General features: G+C 48.2%; 1 protein-coding gene and 1 non-coding gene across 2 annotated transcripts; both read right to left on the bottom strand.

Moving 5' to 3' along the window:
* Nucleotides 1–1,496: 1,496 nt before the first annotated feature.
* On the bottom strand, nt 1,497–23,721 carry Cacng8 (calcium channel, voltage-dependent, gamma subunit 8). The gene is made up of 4 exons (NM_133190.3): nt 23,259–23,721; nt 6,505–6,588; nt 5,556–5,696; nt 1,497–2,924 (listed from the first exon to the last, which is right to left on the bottom strand). The coding sequence occupies exons 1-4, from the start codon at nt 23,536–23,538 to the stop codon at nt 2,158–2,160; spliced, it is 1,272 nt and encodes a 423-aa protein (NP_573453.2). The 5' UTR covers nt 23,539–23,721; the 3' UTR covers nt 1,497–2,157.
* Gm23450 (predicted gene, 23450) lies at nt 2,607–2,697 on the bottom strand. The gene has a single exon (NR_128566.1). It is a non-coding gene; the product is annotated as a predicted gene, 23450 (primary transcript).
* Nucleotides 23,722–24,836: the final 1,115 nt, after the last annotated feature.

Here is a 24,836-nt window from a genome sequence, read left to right as displayed (position 1 = left end):
TCAGATCCCAGCAACCACATGGTGGCTCACAACCATCCCTCACGAAATTTGATGCCCTCTTCTGGAGTATCTGAGGACAGCTACAGTGTACTTACCTATAATAAATAAATCTTAAAAAAAAAAAAAAAAAAGAACCACTCTGCCTGCTGAGTGACTGCTAAGCCCCTTCTGTCTACCCTAAAACCCCTACCCTGTTCAGTTCTGCTATCCTTCTCTCTCACTCCCCTTAGAAGAAAGCCTAGGCCCCTACACCTAGAACTCGGGGCACAGTTAAGACTCTAGTGTGGGTCTCCATTATCCCTCAACTTTGCACTTGGACTTCAGCATCCTAGAGTCATTGTCCTTGTCTTCCTACTCCAGGCACATCTTGCTGTTTTGCTTCCCTGGGTTTTCGCCAAGTTGCCATCCTCTCCATCAGCACATACCAGACTGGTCCTTTAAGTCCAGCCATCACATGCTCTTGGATTTTCTCCTGCATGTATTTGGCAGCTATGTTCTCAGATGACCACTATGACCCTGAAACAGCACTCACTGCCCTGCCTGGGTGGCATGATTTTGACACTGAAAGCAGAGCAGTGATCTGTCACCCCAGATCCCAACTCGCACAGCACACAATGTGAGTTGGTCGTTAGTGGGTGAGTGCCTGAATGAATAAAAAATGGCCCCAACTGCCTGAGCCTCCTGACCACCAGATGCCATACCCAAGATCCAGCATTTCTGTAAGGGCATTTTGCCTCCAACAAGGGACCTCTGCCTCTTAACTTACCCCAGAGTCCCCGTCTTTATGCTCCATTCTCACTTAAAGCCAATTCATGGCCCTTTTACTGACCTTATAAGTCCTCACTTAAGTCTTGAACCAGTTTGTCTCCAGGCTCTTTGCCCAACCAAACCAGATATTTCACAGTCTGGAAGTGTCTTCCTGTCCCTAGGACCTTGATATGTTAAATTCTCTGCCTCACCTGAGGTCTGACTGGCTAGTACCATTTTTTTGTCATGACAAAATCCTGAGTTAATTATCTCCCCCCCCAAAAAAAAACCAAGTTAATTACCCCTTCTTGGAACACTCTGTAGCATCTCAGACCCCCCAACCTGCAAATTGTACCTTTTTTAAAATACAAGAGTCTCGTCGTTCAGGCTGGCCTCAACTTCAATATACAAATATACAGCCCAGGATGACCTTGAACTCCATTCACCTTCCAAGTGTTGGAATTAGCGGTGTTTACCGCAGTACCTAGTGTATGCGGTGCTGGGAATGGAACCCAGGGCTTGTGTTAGGCAAGCACTCTATAAACTGAGCTACAGCCCCAGAGGGCCTCTACATTTCTAAGTGTCATTTACTGGGTATGTATGTGATTTTGTGATTAATGGTTGTCTCAAGTACAAGATGTGAACTCTCTGAAGATGCCAGGAACCCTATTTTCTTCCCTTCTGTGTGTTCAACGGTGAGTACAATGCCTAGCGGTTATGCGCGCGCACACACATAAAACTTCCAGAAATGAATGAACGGATGCGCCTTGCGTTTATGTCCCCTCCTCTCTAGCACCACCTTCTGTACCATCACCTGGTACACAGTAGGTGCTTAATAAGCCCTTGTTGAAAGATGAAAAAGTGAACTAAATGTGAGCGCGTCTCTCCCTTGGCCTTTGCCTTCTGCTGGTCTCTTTATACAGAACATGTGTATATATAGTTGTAGATGTAACCCTATATTCATGTGTTATGTGCCCCTCTCCAGGAGTTGGGCTGGGCTGGGCTGGGCTGGGCTGGGAGTCCCTCCCTCCCCTCCCCCCGCCCCGCCTCCACATGCACACAGCAAAACATTTAAAAAGAAAACATCTCAAAACTGCAAAAAACACCACGGGCCCTCCCTCCCTCCCCTGAAATCTTCCCAACACAAAAATAAAACACAGCGCTCCCACGCTGGAACCCCTTTCCCGTCCCGTCCCCCTCCCCAAGGGTCCCTGTTTCGGAGCGTGACGGGGTTCCCCACGCCCCCAGGGGCGGGTAGAGGGTGCGGAGAGGGGCTAGAAGGCCCAGCGGTGTCCAGCGCGCTCGCGGGGATAGACCTGGGGGGCACCCTGATCCGGCGGCCTCGTTGCACGCGCGCCCGCGCACGCGCCCCGGACACGCCCCCCGGCTCCCCCGCGAGGGCGCACGCCCCTACACGGGCGTGGTTTTCCTGTTGAGCGTGTTGGTGTTGGACGCCGCGGCCTCTTTGGACAGGGTCCCGGGCGCGGGCGCTGCAGGAGCGGGCGGCGCGGGCGCGGGCGCGGGTGCAGCGGGCGGTCCGGTGACTGTGACCGTGACGCCGGACGCCGCTTCCTTGGGGAAGGCGTTGTGCAGCGTGAGAAAACCCGCCGAGCTCCCGCGGTCCCGCTCCGAGCCCGCCCCGCCGCCCCCCGCCGCCCCGGCCGCCCCGCCGTAGGCACCCACGCCGGCACCGCTGCCGCCGCCACCGGCGCTCGCCAGCCCCGCAGCCACGCTGCCCTTGGACGGGTCGCGGCTGAGCGTGTACATGGAGATGTCCGTGGAGGCGAAGCCCGGGCCCCCGGGGCCGCCGGGAGACGCATCCCGGGATGGCGACGCCTCGCTGGAGCCTCGGGAGCTGGAGCGGGAGCGGCGGCGGTAGCGGAAGCGGTAACTGGGCAGACGGAGGATGGCCGAGGGGCCGCTCCCGCCACTGCCGCCCGCGCCGCCGCCGGCCTTGAGCAGGTCCGAGCGTGATTGGCAGTGTGCCTCGCGGCTGCGCTCGATGTAGATGTTGACGGCCAGTACTCCGATCACCTCAGCCAGGATGAAGGACAGCCCGCCGAAGTAGAAGGACCAGCCGTACGAGTAGTGGTTTTTCTTCTCCTCGTCCCTCTTGGGGCCAGGCTCGCCGGCGTTGGCCGATATGTACACAATCACCCCGATGATGTTGCTCAAGCCTGGATGGAGACGGTCATGTGGGAGCCTCAAGGCCGCCAGGGCTCCAGCACTACCAACTGTCTTAAAGCCCCAAGACTCTAAGCCAGGTATTCCTCTGGCTAAATTCCACCCGAGGAGTCTAAGCCACGAGACCCACTGGACTAAAAACTACTCGAAGTGTCTAAACCTTGATCCCACTGGGTTAAACTCCAACTCAAGAGTCTTAAGTCCTGCCCACCTGGTCTAAGTCTCACCTGCATTGGGAGTCTAAGTACTCCACTAGTCTAAGAGGCTATCTCTACTGGACTAAATTCCACCAAGGAGTCTTAAATCCTTATCCAGTAATCTAACTCCATCCGTATTTCTGCTGGGCTAAATTCTACTCCAGCAATCAGAGCCCTGCCCCATTGGCCTAAACCCTACCTAGCAGTATAAACCCTGCCTGCTAAACTCTACCCAAGAACTTAAGTCTCACCTTTACTGGACTAAATTCCATTCTAGGAGTCTAAGCCCCGCTGTCATTGGTTTGAAATTCACCCCTACCGAGGTTTAAGTACCACTCCAATGAGCTAACTCTGCATCAGGAATCTAGACCCTGCCTCCAAGAGTCAAAACTCTCCCAGAGAAGTCTAAGGTCTGCTCCTATAGGCAGGCCTACGCCGGTCTTCAGAAATCTAAGCCCCTCCTCCACTGGCCTAAAGTACTTCCCTTGGAGGTCTGGCCTCTGCCTTCTGGGTTAGCTCCATTCCCCAGTTAACATTGGCCCTACTTTTAACTGGCCCAGGCCCCCCTTTCTGCTAAGTTCCATAAGTCTCACCTACATGGATCTAAATTGCACCCGTATGCGGTCAAGGCCTTGACCCCAAGAAGACTCAGATCTTAACCTTCTGAGATTTCTGGCAATGGCTGACAATGGCTCATCTCTATCCTAATCATCTTAATTCTTTTCCGCGGTCTAGCTATCACCCCCAGGTAGTCTGGTTCTGCCCCTTCTGTCTAGCCTCCACTGGCCTAAACTCTGCCCCAGCTCATCTAGGCTCAACGTTGACTGGTCTTAAACCTACCCTTCCTGAGGTAGTCTCAGGCTCGGTTTCCAGCTCCTGGCTGAAGTATAAACCGGTATCTCCCTCTTCTCCTTTTGCTACGAATGATGCAATTCCACTTTAAGTCTCTAGGCTCTGTCCATTGCTGACCTAACTCCCCGCACTACAGAGTCCTTGGCTAGGTATGTAACCTAATTCACTCTGGCTAGCCTCAAGTTCGACCTTCTTAGGTGGCCTTTGTACTCCAGGCCCAACCTCCAGTTTTTTAAACCCCAGGCCCTGTAGGTGTAGGCTAGACTTCCACCCTGCCACATACCTCTCCCAGACCTAAATTCAGCCCCTCCCTGAACAGATCTAGACCACCCCTGTCTACAACATACACCCTGCCATTTAAATGTGTTAAAACTCCCCTCTAGGAGTCTAAGCCCCATCTTCATTAATCTAACCTCCACAGGGGTGAGGGAGTCTAAACCATCCTGTAGAATCTAAGCAAGCTCAGTTTCTATTGGCCTAAACTACATCCTTAGTGTAGAAGGGAGACTTTTCTGCATCCTACCCCAGTTTCCAGCCCCAATCTTACCATTACTGGGTGGGTCTCAGCTCTGCTCCTAGGTGTCTCCTACCCTAGACCGAGTTCTTTGGGTGGGGGAGGGGGTTTTATTTTGAGATTTCCCACAATGCCTAGGCTGTCTTCACTCTGTGTAGTCAAGGCTGATCCTTGAATTCCTGATCCTCCTGGATTACAGGCAGACACCACTGCATCAGGTTTACGCTTCGCTGGGGATGGAACCCAGGGCTTTGTGCACTCTGTCACACTCACAACCCTAGGCCTTAACTCTTGAGGTAACCGACTCTACATTCTGGCCTAGGTCTAGCTTCTTGCATAACCTCTCTCTTTTGAGTTTTCCAGAAAATGACCTTCCTCCTCAAATAGGCAGAGCCTAGTCTTTCCCCCTCAGAGCCTTCAGTTTCCTTTCCCTGGGCCCAGAGCAGTGGCTCTCAGCCTTCCTAATGCTGAGACCCTTTAACACAGTTGTGGTGACCCCCAACCATACAATTATTTTCATTGCTACTTCATAACTGTAATTCTGCTACTTTTATGAATCGTAATGTAAATATCTGATATGCAGGATATCTGATAGGCGACCGCTGAGAAAGAGTCATCCAATGCCCCCCCACAAGGGTATTGTGACCCACAGGTTGAGAGCCTCTAGTTTAGACGGTTTTTAGGTCTAGCCCCGTTTAGGATCTACCCAGATCATTTTCTTCTTCAGTCCCTATCTTCCTAAGGCCGGTTCCATCTCCCTATCCTTAGACTCCCAAGTGTCTCAGATCTCCTGCCCCTCCCCAGACGCCTTTCGTTGAGTCTCTAAAACAGCTAGGGAAACTCCCCTTCTTGCCTCCCACTTTACTCACAGTCTGAGCAGGCTAAAAGACTAAACCTAAATCTACCTTACCCAGGCGGAGGTGGCACAACTTGGCAGGAGTCTAGGAAAGCTCCGGTCCCCAGGGGGCGCTTGGGGCAGGCTAGTTTTGCAGTCACATGCGCCCGCAGACATGCACCGGCGTTCGTGGGTGGGCCCCGCTGCCCCTTCCCTCGCCTCTCACCTGCTGCCACGAACAGGATCCCTGCGCCCAGGATGATGTTCCTTTTGGACTTGTAGACGCGGGAGGCAGCTACGCACACGCCCCCGAGCAGCAGCAGGATGGCGCTCAGGATAGGAAAGATGCTGGAAGCCCGGACTACTCCTAGGGGAAAAGAAAGAAAAGAGAGGGACGAGAGGAAAGCGCGAGGGCGGTCAGGCGGTCCGCTGCGCCCCGGGCCCACCGCGCCTCCTGCCTGCTTCCCTCTCCGCTTAGCTAATTTTAGTTCCCTAATTCTGCCACTCTGGTTCTTTTTTTTTTTTTTTTTTTGTCTCATTTCCCCCTCCCTTTAAAAAAGTTTCTTTCTTTGATTCCCCCCCCCCCCATCTCCCCTCCGTTCTTTCTGCATCTATATCACGTTTCTCGCTCCGACTCCTTTTCTCTGCGCCCTCTCCTGCCTATATCTCCATTTTCATCCGTCTCCTTCCCTGCGTGTTCATCCTCTACCTCCACCCCCGCTCTTTTTTTCTTTATCCCTCTCTCTCTCTCTTCCTTTTCACTCGTTCTTTTCTACTCTTTCCTGAAACCCTCGACAATCAGATTCTGCGGTTTCTGAGCCCGGTTAAAGCAACCAATCATAATTAAGGCTTTGCCACGTTCTCAGGATACCTGCCCAATCACACCACAGACTTCCCCGGGGGAGTAGCAGTCCGGACTGCAGTTTGCCGAACTGCCACAACAGCCAATCTACAACCCTTTACTATACAAAGTGGTCAGGCTATAGACATCTAACCGACCAATCACCACCCTAGGCTCCTCTGGGCCGGGAGATGAGCATCTGGACCTGGATTGGCTAGGAAACTAATCTAGACTTGAGGTTCAAGCTCCGCCCAGTCCCTTCCTTCGCCCCTCCCCTTCCAAGTATCCGCAGCACCCGTCGTCATCCCACCCGGATCCTTGACCCCCCACGTACGGAGCAGGTACTCCGCGCTGTCGTGGTCGTAGTCCGTGTCCTCCGGGAAGTGGTTGATCTTCACGCAGACACCTCTTTTCAACCCTGGAGAGGGGATGGGACGGTGGGAGGGGGGGCCGGCTTCAGAGTTAGGGGAGGGGCGACCCTAAGTGTTCCGAGAAGACCCTCCCCTACTCAAATGCACGCTCCCAGATCCCTATTCTTGCTCCCAGATCCCAATCCTTGTCCTCGCTCTCTCCGGGCTGATTGAAAGGTAGGAATCCGGGGACTGTAGAGATGGCCCAACGGTTAAAAACACTGACTGCTCTTCCAGAGGTCCTGAGTTTAATTCCCAGCAATCACATGGTGACTCACAACCATCTGTAATGGGGTCCAATCCCCTCTTCTGGTGTGTCTGAACACTGTGACAGTGTTAAATAAATAAATAAATAAATAAATAAATAAATCTTAAAGAGAGAGAGGAATCCTAGTCCCCAACTGGTGCTGGGTCTGAACACTGCGACAGTGTCAAATAAATAAATAAATAAATAAATAAATAAATACATCTTAAAGAGAGAGGAATCCTTGTCAAATAAATAAAGATAGATAGATAGATAGATAGATAGATAGATAGATAGATAGATAGATAGATAGATAATAAATCTATCTTAGAGAGAGAGGAATCCTAGTCCCCAACTGGTGTTGGGTCAAACTTTGCACCCCTCAGACCTGTTTCCCACCTCTGTTAAGAATATTTTTGAGAGGGGGGAGGTGCGGGGTGGAAAGAGGAAGCACTAAGCCAGAGGTAGAGGAAGAAGGATGGGAAGTTCAAGGTCACTGGGCCACACAGAGTTTTGAGGTCAGACTAGGATATTTGAGATAGGAGCGAAAATAGAAGAAAAGGGGAGGGGAAACGAAGAAAATACTGCTCAACTTATGTGGCTTCCCATTTCCCTTGCAAGTAAGTCAGTGCTAGCCATTGCCACGTCGAGGCACCCTTGTAGCCTAAGCTTGTTAAGAAGGGTGAAAATGAGTGGAAAAACCAGGGACTCCGAAAACATAGCACTTCCTAAGAACCCACTGATCATCTTGAAGCTTTATCCTTCCTCTCTCTGAACCTGTCTATCTCATCTGTGGGAACAGATTCTGTTTTACTGCTTGTGGTGTATAGCTGGAGGAAAACAAATTGCACAAATACGTTTATTCTCAACTGCAAGCTACCTGCAACCTGTGGGGCTTTGCAGATGTAATAGTTATTCTGCAGAGACAGCTCAAGGGCGCGTGTGTGAGAATACACACACACACACACACACACACACACACACACGTTGAACTAGTTCCTCTTTCTAGGGCTAAGAGTTCCCTGAGCTGCCCATTGTAGTCCGTGCATGCATCAGGTAGACTTTTTGATACTTTATTTTCTGCAAGCTGCCAGTTCCTAAAGGGGGAGGGGCTAAGGTCTAAGTTCTTGTGTCCTGATTATTGCATGGTACAGAGCCTGGTTCCCAGGATGCCTCAAGGAAGGGATGGATGGATGGAATAATGAATGACTATAAAGATAGGAGAAAGAAGTTGGAACAAGTTAGGCAAAGGAACATAGGGGAAGAAATGAGGATAAAGGAAAGAACTGGAAAGAATGAGTCTGAGGCAGTAAGCTGTGAAGACCCACATGTTTAAATGCTTCCTGTGTTGATTATCACACTTGATAAGCAGTGAAAGAGAAACTTAGGGGCTTGAGAGGTGGCTCAGGGGGTAAAACCACTTGCTCTACAAGCATGAGGACCTGAGTTCAAATCCCAGCACCCACTTAAAAATAGCAAAAGCCAGACACTGTCACAGATGACTGTTACCCCCAGTGCTGGGGGGCAAGAGATCAGACACAGGAGGATGCTTGGGATTGGCTGCCTGCCAGTCTAACCAGGTTCAGTGATAGATCCTGTCTTAAGGATGTAAGGCCTGAGAGTGGCTACATCAGGCCATCCTCTCTGCCTTCAGACACAAATGTATATACCACAAACATACAAAAGAAGTAAGGAGATGGTAAGGTGGTTCAGTGGGCAAAGGTGCTTGCCGCCAAGCCTGACAATCTGACTTTAATCTCTGGGATTTACATCATAGATGGAAAGAACATATCCACCCTCATTAACTAGCTAAATAACTGATTAATTAAATCTAATGAAAAATAAGGAGGGGGCTGGGGAGATGGCTCAGCGGTTAAGTGCACTGACTGCTCTTCCAGAGGTCCCGAGTTCAATTCCCAGCAACATGATGGGTTCCTACATGGTGGCTCACAAGCACCCGAAATCAGACGCTCTTGACGCCCTCTTCTGGTGTGTCTGAAGACAGCAACAGTGTACTCATATACATAAAATAAATAAGTAATTCTTTAAAAAAAAAAAAGGAAAAAGAAAAAGAAGGAGATAAGATCATGTGCCAACCAGATGCCTGACGCTGAGGAACCCGCTTCGGAGCAGGAGGGATGGTGCACTGTCTCTCACTTTGGTTCCAGGGGTTCCAATGTCCTTTTGTGGTTTCTGTGGGCACTGGGTATGCACACAGTGCACATACAAATATCGAGGCAGAATATACATACACAGAAAATAAAAATAATTTTTTAAAAATCCCACTGTTTTCTGTTGGGCTATACCATCCTTATTCTGTGACCCTGGTAACATATATACTAACTGCATCTGTCCCTTCACATATTAAAAAAAAATCCAAAAAATCGTGTTGATGTGAAAGTAGGATCCTGACATAGAGATTTAACACACTCTGCCTGGAACATAATTGAATGTTCTGTTATCTGTTATAACCTGTGTTGCTCGGTTTTGGGTTAATTTGGCACAAGCTAGAGTAATTTTGAAAGAGAAAAACCTTAACTGAGAAAAATGCTCCCACCAGATTTGCCTGTGGGAAAGCCTATGTTGTATTTTCTTAACTGGTGATTGGTATGAGAGGGCCTAGATCACTGTTGGTGGTACAAACCCTGGGCTGATGGTTCTGTCTGCTATAAGAAAACAGGCTGAGCAAGCCATGAGGAGCAAGCCATGGCCGTGTTCCTCCATGGTCCCCACTTCATTTTCTGACTCCCAGGTCCTGCCTTGAGTTCCTGACCTGACTTCCTTGGATGATAGACTACAAACTGTAAGATGAAATAAACTTTTTTCTTCCCAAGTTGCTTTTGGCCATAATGTTTTATTACAGCAACGGAAGCCCCAGATAGCACCCATTGGGCAGATGTGGAAAACAAGGCACAGAAAGTCTCAGCAATTCAGCACTGATGGATAAAGAAAGCAGAAGCGGAACTCACAGCAAAGGGTTCAAACACACACTACTGGACTGCCAGTATCCGGGATGTTCATCAGTGCATTTTCAGTATCCCAAACATGGCCTCACCCACAGTAAATGCTTAATACATACTTGTAGTGAGAGCTGGGTATGTAGCCCTGTTGGTAGAGTGTAAACAGGACATGGTGGTGCACCAGGAGATAGAGGCAGGAAATTCAGAAGTTTGCAGCTATCCTTGGTTACATAGCAAGTTAGAGATTGGCCTGGGTTACAAGGCAGGAAAAGGAAGGGGCCATAGAGCTTGTAATGAAAGAATGAACAGACTAAGATACAAATAAAAAGATTTTGGGGGGCCAGCAGGTGGGCTTGGTGGATAAAGGAGCTTGCTACCAAGCCTGAGGATCCGAGTTCCATCCCTAAGCCCCATCTGGTAAAAGGAGACATCCTGCTCCCCAGAGTTATCCTCTGACCTCCAGATGTTCACTATGGTGCACATTCTCAGTAGTGATCCTGTGCATGCGTCATACACACACACACACACACACACACACACACACACAATCAATCAATGTGATGCAAATTTGCTTAAAAGATGTTAGGGACTGGAAATACGCCTCAGTAGTTTAAAACGTGTCATATTTTGCAGAGGACCGGAGTTCTGTCACCCAGAACCCACATTAGTAGCTCATGACCACCTCTAACTCCAACTCCAGGGGAACCTGAGGCCCTCTTCTGGTCATCATGAGCTCTGCATGCACATGCACATTAACACACACACACACACCTAAAACTTAAAAACGTGTATTCAGTGTCACCAGCCGTTTTGTTTTGGTGAAAAAGGATCTCACTGTGTAGCCAAGGCTGGCCTCAATCTCATCATCCTCTCTCCTCAGCCCCCTGGTTGCTGAGATGGTAAGTGTCCAGCACCCACACTCTGCCAACTATGCCACCTTGCATCCATTGAGATGACAAAGGGCAGAAAAGAAGGTAACACGTGTTGGCAAAATGTGGAGAAACTGGAGTTCGTGTCCACCAGTGGTAGGAATAAAGTGTAGTGTGGCTACTGTGGGACACGGTATGGTTTGTAGAGTCCTCAAAAAGTTAAAGATAGGGGGAATTGGAGAGATGGCTCTGTGGTTAAGAGCACTCAGTACTCTTGCAAGTGACCTGAGTTCAGTTCCTGGCACCCACATAGCAGTTCATAACCATGCCTAACTCCAGTTCCAGTAGCTCTGATGCCCTCTTTGGACCGCCAATTCATGGTAGCCAAAAAGTAGGAACAGCAAACACTGTGCTTGTAATCCAAGCACCTAGAAAGCAGGATGCAGGAGGACCAAAAGTTCAAGGCCATCCTAGGCTCTATAGTGAGTTAAAGGCCAGTCACAGCTAGGCACTACCCTGTTAAAAGGTGACAATGATCCAATCCTCTCTTAAAATGAATTAACTAGACAAACCAAATGTAATGTGCATGTGCAATGGCGTATTATTCAACCGTTAAAGAGGAATTATGCTGGTGATGTTGCTCAGTGCATAGAGAGTTGGCCTACTGCACCAGAGGACTTGGGTTTGATTCCCCAGAACTTCCTAAACCAGGCTGATAGCAAATAAGCCTGTCTTCCCAGCCGGGGCATCAAGAGTTCAAGGTCATCTCAGGCAGCTCCTGGATCCTCCAGGTTACATAATATCGTTTTCAAAACAACTCCAAAGTGGGCATGGTGGTACACACCTTTAATCACACGTAGTACTGGGGGAGAAGGGCAGAGGCAGAAGGAGCTCTATAAATTTGGGGACCTGTCCGACCTACATATGAGTTCCAGGACAGCCAGGGGTACATAGAATGACCACGTCTCAAAAAATAAAACAAAGGAAAAACCTCAAACAAGCAAGATAAATAAATAGATAGATAGATAGATAGATAGATAGATAAATTACAAGACAAGAGGAAACTTCCAGAACAAAATAGAATGTATAAAATGTATAAAACCACCATTGTTGTGTATCCTTAGTATATACTAATAAAAGACTTTTAAAAAGAGAATTATGAAACTCGCCATAACATGCTTGAACTTTAAGGTCATGATGCTAAGTGAAATAAAGCCACACAGACAAAAACTGTATCATTTGGCTGCCAAGATGGCTCAGCCTGTAAGGGTGATTGCCCCCAAGCCTTAAGGTCTGAGTTCAATCCCTGAGACCCACATGGTAGAAAGAGAAAAAAGGGCTGGAGAGGTGGCTCAGCGGGTAAGAGCACTGACTGCTCTTCCGAAGGTCCTGAGTTCAATTCCCAGCAACCACATGGTGGCTCACAACCACCCGTGATGAAATCTGATGCCCTCTTCTGGTGCATCTGAAGACAGCTATGGTGTACTTACATATAATAATAAATAAATAAATCTAAATTAAAAAAAAAAAAAAAAAGAAAGAGAAAAAAAACCTCAAGAAACTTGTCTCCCCCCTCATGCCCATGCCTTGATCTAGACATACCCACCCAGCCGCTGCATAGATACACATGCATATACAGGAACACGAAAGTAAAAATGTAATAAAAATAAAATAAAAATTTATTGGAGGAACCTGGGGGAACCGAAGTCACAAATACAGGAAGTAGAACATTGGTGACCAAGGTGAGGGGAGAGGGAATGGGGAAAGGTTTGATGGTTTTTGTGAGGGTCAGAGGCATTCTGGAGACCAGTTTATAGGACAACATGAACGCAGACAGTGTAACTGAGCTGCGTGCTTAACAATGAGAAAGGTGGTAGTAGGGATAAAGCTTAGTGGGTAGAGTGCCAGCCCAGCATGAGACCAAAGGACCCGGACAGATCCCCAGGGTGGGGGCACACAGGCCAGTAATCAGGACGGCTAAGCATTGAAGGTCATTCATAGCCTCAACCTGCTCCTTGCCCACCTGTCTCAAAACAAAGAACCACCATAATAGAAATCTAGATCACTGCTCTCTCTCTGAATAAAGATGGGGAAGGCAGATGCTGGGTAAATCTGACAGCCGCTGTTCGATCCCCAGAACTCATGTAAGAAGCCAGGTGTAGTGGTGCACATTTGTAATCCTTGTGCTATAAAGAGATAGGAGATGGAAATAGCAAACCTGCCCCGAAGTTCACTGGCCAACTAACCTAGGCTATGCACTATGGCAGAAACAAGAAAGAGCATACATCAAAGTGAGAAAGAACCAATTTCTGAAAGTTGTTCTCTGTCCTCCGAACATACGTCATGGTATGCCTCCAGTATGTGAACAAGCAAGAACAAACACACACACACACATGCACACACACACACACACACGTAAAAAAAAAATTTTTTTTTTCAAGACAGGGTCTCATTATGTAGTATTGAGTTTCCTGGAACTCACTGTGTAGACAAGGCTGCTCTTGAACTCACAGAGCTCCACCTGCCTCTGCCTCCCGAGTGTTGGGATTAAAGATATGTACCACTACATCCCTAATAAATACTTTTTAAATTAGTAAGATGATAAATTTATAACATGTATATTTTGTCACAATTTAGAAAGAAGGAAAAAAGAAAAAATCTTCTAAATATAAATTTTCATTCTCTCTCTCTCTCTCTCTCTCTCTCTCTGTGTGTGTGTGTGTGTGTGTGTGTGTGTGTGTGTGTGTGTGTGTGAAGACAAGAGGTCAGCTTTGGCTGTCTTCCCCAGTCATTCTCCATCTTTTTCTTTGAGACAGGGCCTTCAACTGAACCTTAACTCATGACTTCAGCTGTCTGGTCAACAAACCCCTGGACCTTCTATCTCTATCTTTCCAGCTTTGGGTTATAGTGCTATGCCCTTGAGTGCCAGGGATTTGAACTCAGGTCCTAATGTTTGTGGGGCAAGCACTTAAACAGTTGAGCCAACTCCCTAAACGTAAATTCTATCTATCAGCATACTCACAGTGGCGCCATGAGTTAAGATAATGGTCTCAGGCTCCCACCTCACAGTGGTTAAGAGTCACATAAGAGCCGGGCGTGGTGGCGCACACCTTTAATTCCAGCACTCGGGAGGCAGAGGCAGGCGGGTTTCTGAGTTCGAGGCCAGCCTGGTCTACAAAGTGAGCTCCAGGACAGCCAGGGCTACACAGAGAAACCCTGTCTCGAAAAAACAAAAACAAAAACAAAAACAAGAGTCACATAAGACCGATCACTAAAACACACTAAAGACTTGGCACATAGTTTAGTTGGCAGAGGGCTCAGCTAACTTGGATAAAGCCCTGGGTACCATCCCCAGCACTGCATAAACTGGTTATATTAAGCCACACCAACACTCAGGACATACAGAAGAAGCATTAGGCGTTCAGTCCATCCTCAGCTACGCATCAAGTTCAAGGCCAGCCTGGGATACTGTGATGATACTAATTATCAATTTGTCACACAACACCCAAGTCTCTGGGCATACCTGTGAAGGATTGTCTAGATTAAGATTAGCCTTCAAGAATATCTGTGAAGAGGTTTTTAATTAAATTAATTGATGTGAGAAGACCTATCTAATTGTGGGTAGGACCACCACCATCTCTTGCTCAGAGAGCAGGAGATCCTGGACTATATAAAGTGGAGAAGGTAGGACATCGAGATGGCCCAGCAGGTTAAAAGGTACCTTCTATGAAGCCTGATGACTTGGTTTTTACAGCAGGAATCCATTTGTGGTGGAAGAAGAAAGTTGATTTATCCTCTGACTGCAGCACATGCTCCACAGTGTAAATTCCCTTCCACCCAAATCAGACAGACAGACAGACAGACAGACAGACAGACAGACAGATGCGATTAAAGTAGAGAGAACATGTTGAGCGTTAGCACGCAATCATTAATCCATTGCTCTCTGCTTCTGACCATGGTTGTGATGTGAATAGCTGCTTCAAGTTCTTGCTGCCTTGACTCCCCCACAATGATGGACTGTAGCCTGGAATTGTAAGGCAAATCAGCAAACCTTGCTCCCCGTTAAGTTGACTTTGTTGAGTATTTTGTCACAGCAAATGGGAAGCAAACCTAACAGAAAGGGGGTTGTGGAAGAGTGAGCAAGATGGTTTGCCATAAAGACACCACCAAGCCTAATGACGGGAGTTTGATAATCAGGTCTCACATGGTAGAAGGAGGGAACTGGCTCCTATAACAAGTTACCCTGACACTTACACTCAAGTAAACACACACACATGGATAGATAGATAGATAGATAGATAGATAGATAGATAGATAGATAGATTAGATGGATGAATGAATAGAATAAGATAAAAATAAAGAATCTAACACGTGCCTGGCAGTGGTGGTGCATGCCTTTAATCCCAGCACTTGGGAGGCAGAGGCAGGTGGATTTCTGAGTTCGAGGCCAGCCTGGTCTACAGAGTGAGTTCCAGGACAGCCAGAGCTACACAGAGAAACCCTGTCTTGAAAAACAAAAACAAAACAAACAAATGAATCTAACACGTTATCAGTAACAATACCCTCTTGGCTAATTATGTCCCCATCACTGCTGACAGTTTGACAGGGTCATTAGATGATTTACATTACTCAATACTTTACACAACCCTATAACGGATACGCTAAGAGGATCCCTGCTTTATAAACAAGGAAACTGAGGCAAGGATCGCTGAAGAAGCTGCCCCTCCTCACACAGATGCTGTATCCTATGGAGGAGGCTTAACCACTGCCAGGTTCGGGGGAGTCACAGAGCTTGGGCTCTAAGCCAACTTCTCTAGACTCCTATCCCAGTCCTGCCGAGCAGGGCAGCTCTTAGGAAACAGAATGTCCCCCTGACGCCCAGTTTCAGTCTCCTCACTGAGAAATGAAGATGATATTGTGGCTTTAGAGGGTTCTGTTGAGGTTCCGATGAACTGAAAAGCAAATCCTGTGACGGTCACAGCAGGCACCAGCTTCTAAGATCTGAGATCTGAGCCCACCAGGCTAGAAACTTTTACTTTTTTTTTTTTTTTTTTTTTTTTTTGAAACAGGGTTTCTCTGTAGAGCCCTGGCTGTCCTGGAGCTCACTCTGTAGACCAGGCTGGCCTCGAACTCAGAAATCCGCCTGCCTCTGCCTCCCAAGTGCTGGGATAAAAGGCGTGCGCCACCAGTGGCAAAACTTTCACTTTTTTTTTTTTTAAGATTTATTTATTTATTATATGTAAGTACACTGTAGCTGTCTTCAGACACTCCAGAAGAGGGAGTCAGATCTCATTATGGATGGTTGTAAGCCACCATGTGGTTGCTAGGATTTGAACTCAGGACCTTTGGAAGAGCAGTCGGATGCTCTTATCTGCTGAGCCATCTCACCAGCCCCCAAACTTTTACTTTTTAAAGATTATATTTCTTCTTCTTCTTCCTCTTCCTCCCTCTCCTTTTTTTTTTTTTTTTTTTTTGAGACAGGATCTCTCTATGTAGCCCTGGCTGTCTTGAAACTCACTATGTAAACCAGAGAGATCTGCCTGTCTATGTTTCCCGAGTTCTGGGACTAAAAGTATGTACCACCACACCCAGCTCAGGTTCCTTTTATTTTTTACTGGGAATTGGTGGGAATGGAGTACTGGTGCTCCTGAAGGCCAGAAGAGGGTATCAGATCCCTTTTGCACTGGAGTTAGTTAGTGGTGAGCCACCTGACATGTATCCTGGGAACTGAACTCTCGTCTCCTGAAGAGTAGCAAGTATTCCTAACTGCTGAACCATCCTTCCAACCCCGGCCTACATAGGGGCTTTTTATGTCCAGAGATGGTAGTGAAATGTCCCTGAGTCTTTACAACCCGCCCAACCCCCATGCCCTGGACCTGACTAACATACAGCACACAGCTGTGGACAGGACACATGAAAAACAGGTCCAGTACGGTGCATTCTTCACACGCCTCACATTGTGGGTGTCCCAGCCTGAGTCACTTTTCTTTCTCAGGCCTCCAGCTTCCTGTTCTGACAAACAGGAGCCATAATAATGCCTTCCCGGTGGCACAATTGCAAGGACTCAATGAGATAATAAGGCAGGCAAAGTGCTGAACACAGGGGTTTGCAAAGTCAGCGGCAATAAATGGGACTGTAGGTCCAGACTGTTGGGTCCCCAGAGAGTTGCTGGGAGCATAGCTGAGAGTTCTCAGGGAAGCTGGAACACAGCTGTCCGGCGTGGGCACCACCCCCTTCCATCCCCAATGCAGCCATAGGCATGGGCTATGAGGAGGAAAGACAGTGGACTTCCTAAGAGGACGTGAAGACGCTAAAAGGGAGAGGGTAATGGTTCACATTGCTTCTATGCGGTCTTTGGGTCACACTCGCTTAAATATTAAGCTCACCTCATTTTGGTTTTTAGGGCTGGGAATGGAGCCCACGTATAATATCAGAGTGCCTCACCCTACTACCAAGTTCCACCCCTAGGTTCTCACTGGAAGATCCCAGGGAGACATCTTACCATTGAACCACTGAAACATTACACCAGAACCCTCACTTCTAGGCAAGTGCTCTACCACTGAGCCACCTGACCAAGCCCTTATTGGTGGAGTCTACATAGGTGGTTTACTACTAAACCATGCCCCTAAGCCCTCACAGGGTAAGAGTGGGGCATTTGGCAGGTGCTGTATACTAAGCCACACTCCCAGCCCCTCTATGGGGGATTCTAGGCAAGTGCTCTACCAGTGCACACCCACGACCCTGTCTTTTGTTTGTTTTAGTGTAGGTATTAGGAAAAATTAATTATATATACAATTCATATTTCTGTTGGAAAGAAGCTGAGTGCTAAGGGAGGAAGGATTCTGAATTTAATCCCATGAAATCCCAGTAAGAAGAAAAGAGAAATATGTAAACAACAGTACCAGGATGTACAGTGCCAGCCAGCCTACTAAGTGTTTTACTCATATCTATGCAGACTTCCCCTTAATCTTATGAATAAGGCATTACTATGATCCTCCTTCTGCAATAATGAAAATGAAACTGGGAGTGTTAACATGTACATACAGCCCAAGGTCACACTGTTCTAGGTGGCAGACAAAAGGCAAGCCCCTTCAGTCTTACTTTAGGGTTTATATCTCAATGGCAAAACTCTATCCCATTTCAGATACCACAAAGGAAGCTAGAGAGTGAGTCTCAGAAATCCAAGACCCACCTTCCACACACTTGAATGCCCAGTGGGCTGGAAGCTGGCGTTTTCCTTGTCTTGTTCCAGACCTAAATTTCAATCCAGATGCTACAGTGTGACTCGGGGCAAGACACTGTGCTTCTCTGAACCTTTGCTTTCTCTTGGGGGCGGTAACAGTAGCTCTTTAGCAGGGTTATCTGAGCAACACATGAATGATAGCTACGGTAACAGTCAAGGCAGCGTTCACCAGCTAGCCTTGACACATTAACCTCCTTTGACTTACAGCAAACAGACTTACCTAGCTTTAACTAAACATCTAATCCTTTCTCAACTCTCCTGTAATTCATTTCTCTAGCTCCCCCATACTCTAACCCTTTGTGATGGCCGGTTTAATTTTGCTAACTGGACACAATCTAGAGTCACCGGAGAAGAGAGTGTCAAAGAGGGACCTTTTGACACAGATCTTTTATTATATCTACTTGGGAGACTGAGGCAGAAGGACTGCAAGTTCAAGGCCAGCCTGGGGGGAAACTTAGTGAGACTCTATCTCAAAAAAAAAAAAAAAAAAAAAGCCAAGGTTACCACTCAGGGATAGAACACCTTCCTATCATGAATGTGGCTCTGGGTTCAGTCTATTGGGGCATGGGGATAAGCCAGGTGTGGTAGCTCTTGTCTGTGGTTTCAGGCCTAAGGTTTCCTGAGGCAGGATTGTTGTGAGTTCAAGGCTAGCTTGAGCTGCATCCCCAGCCATGTCTTAAAAACAGAAACAATAAGCCTTGTGCTGGAATTCATGTTGTAATTCCAGCATTTAAGAGACTGAGAGGCAAGAGGATCTTGTCTGGACCAATGAGATGGCTCATTGGGCTAAGGTGCTTACTGCTAAATCTGATGACCTGAGTCAGACTGTGGAAGTCATGCGGTAGGAAGAGAAAAAAAAATAACTGCCATGAGTTACCTGCTGACCATATGTAGCCATGGCATGCATGTGTGTGTGACATGCACACACACACACACACACACACACACACACACACATTTAACAAACAAGTAAACAAGACAAAGATAAAAGAATCTACATAGATTTCCTACTTAAAAAAAAAAAACAAAAAACAAAGTTGCCAGGCATGGTGGCGCACACCTTTAATCCCAGCACTCGGGAGGCAGAGGCAGGCAGATTTCTGAGTTCGAGGCCAGCCTGGTCTACAGAGTGAGTTCCAGGACAGCCAGGGTTATACAGAGAAACCCTGTCTTGAAAACAAAAAAAACAAAAAACCAACAACAACAAAAAATCAACAACAAACTTAAGGGCTGGCGAGATGGCACTGACTGCTCTTTCAGAGGTCCTGAGTTCAAATCCCAGCAACCACATGGTGGCTCACAACCATCTGTAATCGGATCTGCTGCCCTCTTCTGGTGCATGATACAGCGTACTTATTTCTAATAATAAACAAATCTGTGGGTCAGAGTAAGCAGAGCGGAGTTAACCAGAGAGAGCGGGGCCGACCGGAGTGAGCAGAGGTCCTAAAAAATTCCATTCCCAACAACCACATAAAGGCTCATAACCATCTGTACAGCTACAGTGTACTCACGTACATAAAATAAATAAATAAATCTTTAGAAAAAGAAATCAGTTATAAAAAAAACTAAAAAAGTTAAAAGCCAGCCTTGGCTACCTAGCAAATTAGAAGTCAGCATAGGCTACTTGACACCATATCTCAAAAACCCAAACCACACAGAAAGGAGAGACAGGGATGGAGGAGAGGAAGAAAGAAAAAAGAGAGAGAAGGGGGAAGTAGGGAGAGGGGGAAGAGAAAAGCAGAGGGCAGGAGTCAAACCCTGGCGGCCCATGAATGCTGCTCAGCTGGGCAGCAGCCACACGCACGTGTAGTATGGCTGTTTCACTAGCAGTGGCAACACTGCCTCCGTGCTGCATGAAGCCTGAAGTAATTACCACGCTGCATGCTTGAAGCCCTTCAGTCCGCCACCTCCCCCTGTCACGGGTATTATTTCTTACCAAGCACTCTAAATCAGACATGCTCACAATGGAGCCTGTGCTACCTCTCCTTAATAGTGAGCTAACTAAGAGAAAATAAAGGAATTTAAATAAAAACTGCTTGCTCTTTCATCTCAAGAGCAGATCCCCCACTGCCAAGTGCTCTGGCCAGCACTTCTTCAATTCTTCATCAGTGCCTGGGGTTCTCACCTGAGGGGATATTTAATCTCCCCCCCCCCCCCCCCCGAGAATGTAAATAATGTATGGAGACAATTTACGATCTTGGTTGTCACAACTGTTGGGGGTGGGCGGGACTAGACAGAGAATAGAGGAGCAGATCAACGTCCTACGATGTACAGCTCAGCCCCCGCCACACAGAATTCTCAGTCCCAAAATGTCACCAGGGCGGAGGTTCAGAAGCCCCACCTCCGAGACACCCCTCACCCTGCTCTCCCTCTCAGATGCCATAATTGCTCCATCAGCAGTGCCTTCCCACGGGGAACTTTGGAATATACTATGCATTCAAACCACTGGCTCCCACATTCTCCCTTTCCACCCTCCCCGTAGCCATTTCTGAGCACAGCAGCAGGAGCCATCCTGGTAGAACTTAAGCTAGCTCACAGGGCTTCTCTGCTCCGGAACCTTCAGGGACTCCCATCTCCAAGCAAAAGCTGAATCTTCTATGCCATATATGTGAACCTGTGGGATCAAGTGTCTATTATCTCCTTGACCATACATCTCTCCCCTCTCATTGTGTCCCAGCCACACTGGTCTCCCACTGTTGGCCAAACACAGATTCACGCTACCTCAGGACCTTTGCAAGGACTATATCCACAGCCCAACACCCTGTGTCTTCAACCTCACTTCTTTCTGGTCACCAACCAAAGTCAACTGCCACGTGGAATTCCTCCCTCCACTTGTCTTTCTTTCTTTCATTTTTGGTTTTCGAGACAGGGCTTCTCTGTGTAGCCCTGGCTGTCCTGGAACTCACTCTATAGACCAGGCTGGCCTTGAACTCAGAGATCCACCTGCCTCTGCTGGGATTAAGGCATCTTCCACCACCATCTGGCTCCTCCCAGACTTCTTGTTATGGATGGTTGTGAGCCACCATGTGATTGCTGGGATTTGAACTCAGGACCTTCAGAAGAGCAGTCAGTGCTCTTAACCACTGAGCCATCTCTCCAGCCCCTCCTCCCAGACTTCTTGATTGACTCACATGCACAGGCCTGATGCTTCCCTCTCTCCATTTCTGCTTTTTCCCTATTTGTTTATCTCCATTACTCTTTTCCCCCTCCTTCCAGAGCAGAAGATACTTAAAGTCAGAGATCTGCATGTTTTACCCCTTGTTGCTCTTGAATCAGCCATGAGAACCTAGGGGCCACAGCGATGGCTCAGTGAGTAGAGGTTCTTGCTTCCAAGCCTGAGAACCTGATTCAGGTCCACGAACTTACATGGTGGAAAGAGCGAAATGACACCCACAAGTTCTCCTCAGGCCTCTACGCTCACACTGAGCTAGACACACACTCAGCCCCTACTGACACACGCATAAAGTTAAAAGCTTCAGAACCTTGCTACGCAGTTTAAAGCCAATAAAAACTGATGGGTACTTGAGCATCCGGATAAATGAGTGAGTGGATACATAAATGGAGGGTCCAAGTGCAAACTCTCGTATTTGGCTCTGTACCCTGTGCCTGGCCAGGCCAGAGTATGCACGTGAGTGACACAGCCTCCAGGGATACGGTGGGGAGTGACAGAGAAGAGGGGCAGGGGATGACAGTGAGCACTGGTGACTATGATATCTGAGTGACTCCATAATCAGATCCAGGAAAGTTCACACTACTCAGTCAGGGGCAGTAGGGGTCAGTTCAGAACTCCCGGGCCTTTAGGGTCAGATCTTCCATGATGGCTGGCCAGGAGCCAGCAGTCAGACCTTCAGGAAGCGGTCTCCCCGGCTTTGATACATTGACGACTGACTTTGGTTTTCTGTAATGAAACACTCCACAAACTTATCTTCAAAGCCCTCCCATTCCTCAAGTTTGGTGACTGGTTTGTCAGGACAGAGGAGTCAGAGGCAATGGAAATGAAGACGAATGAAAAAGCAAAGCTGGGGAATAAAAAAACTTAAGCCTATTGGTGCTATGGGGGATATTTCGAGGTCCCTGGTCCACTATTTAAAGCCACTGATAAGGGCGCCAAGGCTCAGAGAGGATGGGTGGTGGTCACACAGTGGGGCTCCCAGAGTCTTGCTTCCCAGCCCAACACCTCTAAATGCATGGTGGCACACCTGAGATGTGCATGAAAGAATTACTGACATGGAAAGCAGGCTAGAGAAGGGGCTGAAGAGGAAGACAGCAGGGGTCTTGGGGAATGAGGGGACTAGCAAGGAGAGGGGTTTGAGCCAGGAAGCATCACAAAGAAAAGAAACCGGTTGGAGGGGGAGCATTGGAGGGGGAGCAGAAACAAGAAAGGAAATGTCCCTGGAGCCTGCTAAGAGAGGCTGGGGAGATGCCATTGGAAATGGGAACAAGGAAGACCAGGCTGTGAGCTTGGGAGAGATCCTGATGGGAGAGAAGCCGAAGGTTGCAGATGAGAAGAAAAGTCCTACAAGAAGAGGAGCTACCGAGGGAGACCCGAGGAGGTCATAAGGCATAGCTTTGTTTCAATTCTGGGAGCCCACAGAGCCAAACAGGAGAGGGAAGACATGGGGAAGGAGCAAGACAAGCATGTGAGATGGCTCGTGGGTGAAGGTCACACATGTGGCCAAATGTGACAACCTGAGTTTCCATCCCAGGGACCCACATGGTTGAAGAAGATTATCAACTCCTGCGAGTTGCCGTCTGCCTTCCATTTGCATACTGGAACGAGCACACACTAAATAAATAAATACTATGAATTAAAAAAAACACACACACTTTTTAAGGGGGTTGGAGAGATGGCTCAGTACTGAAGAACACTCCCTGCTCTTCCACAGGACCAGAGTCCAGTTCCCAGCACCATATCAGGCAGCTAACAACACTTTATTACTACCTCCATGTGTGTCAGAGGCCCTGTTCAGGCTTCCACGGGTACTTGAATACATGCAAGTGTGCAAAGCAGAGACCCATACAGATACACATATGGTAATTCCACCTGGCACACAACCATCTGTAACTCCAGTTCCAGAGGCTCTTCTGACCTCAAAGGGCACCAGGCACGCATGCAGTGCACAGTTGACCACGCTGACAAAACATTCACACGCATCATCAAGTCCAGTATAAAATAAAAATAAAACGAGAATCCCAGAAGAGGGATTGGACAGAGGGATGGAGGGGTGCATGGAATCACACGCCTCCAGCAGTAAAGCACACCCCTCAAGACCTTGGGATGAGACTCAGAACACTAGAAGTCGATTTGCTGGAGGCACAGGCTTCAGCGGAGGTGGCCAGCCAGGGCCTTCCTGCACCCTACCTTCCAGGCAGCATATCCGCCAGAGGCCTGAATGTGTGAGGCCCCCAGGGTCCTTCTTCTCGGAGGAGCCACTGCCCCCACGATGGGGTGGTCCGTCATCACCTGCTGTGAGGTTGGTGGTGTTGCAGATGAGAGCTCTTGTGTAGAGCCAGTAGTCAGTGCTGATGGCGATGGTCATGAGGCCAAAAGCCGCGAAGGCGCCGATGGTGGTCAGTAGTACCTGAACGCCCTTTTCACACCACAAACCCCTCTCTTCATTCCAGCGTTTCAATGACTCCAGTTTCACCACTGGCAACCGGGGGGCCGTGGGCCACCACCGGGGCAGCGGAGGCGGGGCCGTGCCGGCGGCTGGGGGGATCACAGCACAGGCAGAAGCTGGGGGGCCTCAAGGGGCCAGAGGGGGCCGGGGGCAGCGAGCAGGTGGCTGCAGAGGCGAAGGTCAGAGTGAAGCCATAGTCTCCAGCTGGTGGAGGCAAAAGAGAGAGGGAGTTAGTTCTCTGAGATGGCATTTTTTTTTTACCCAAAACTGCTTGCCTGCTAAATTCTACTGAGAGATTATCCCTCACTAGCCATATACTAAGAGGTCATAATCCAGTCCCCTGAGTTCCTCTTCTGTGATCACCTCTGTCCTCTTGTGAAGCCAGCCCTCAATTCCAACCCTACTGCTATCTCCTCCTAAGGATGCCCCTGCCTCTGTTCACTCCTCAGAGCCCCCTGCTCCCCACTACCAACTCTCTCACATATCGTACTCCACACACATACTCCTGCACCTTGTAGGTTCACTGCTCAAGAAAAGCCGATTCATACGTCTCCAACTGTGCCTCTCTAGTATCTCTCCAACTTAGGAGCAGCAACTGTCAGAGACTAAGTCAGGGGATGTAGTTGGTAGGTGTTGGCCTAGCAAAGCCCTGGGTTTGATCCCAGCCACAGTATAAATGGGGCATGGTGGTGTATGCCTGTAATGTCAGCACTCAGTAGGTAGAGGCAGAAGGATCAGTTCAAGGGCGTCCTTGGCTACATAATAAGTTGGAGGCAAGTCTGGGCCACTTGACAGCCCATGTAAAGGAAAAAGAAAATGCTCACAAAGTCCTTTTCTTTTCTTTCTCCTTCTTAGCAGGATGCCAATCTCCCCAAAAGTTTCTGTGACACCTGCATTTCTTCTTATAATTTTCTCTACTTAGGAAACATAAATCCCTCACTGTCCCCTTAACTTAAAAAAAAAAAACCTTTCCAAGTGACCATCACTATTCACAGGAGTTCAATGTCTGCTCACTGGTCCTAACACTTCCACAGTTTTGTCCTAATAGGCCTCTCTTCCTCTCGTAGCCTCCGTGCCTTAGGAACTAGCCTTGCACCTCGGACACATCTCTGAAGTGCCAGAGGATTCAATAAAAATTCTGATGCCTGGACTCCTACCTGAGAAATCCCAATTTAATGGATCTGAGAAATAGTCAGAGCACCTAGGGTTTTTAGAAAGCACCCTGGACTATTTCCAAGTCCCCTAAGTTTAAGAGACTATACCCCCCACCTGCACCATTTGGACTCTCGGTCCCTCCTGTACTGTCATCCATCTCCCTT

The sequence above is a fragment of the Mus musculus genome, chromosome 7, assembly GCF_000001635.26.
Source record: "Mus musculus strain C57BL/6J chromosome 7, GRCm38.p6 C57BL/6J".
Classification (NCBI taxonomy): domain Eukaryota; kingdom Metazoa; phylum Chordata; class Mammalia; order Rodentia; family Muridae; genus Mus; species Mus musculus.
This window is presented reverse-complemented; position numbering and strand designations above follow the sequence as displayed.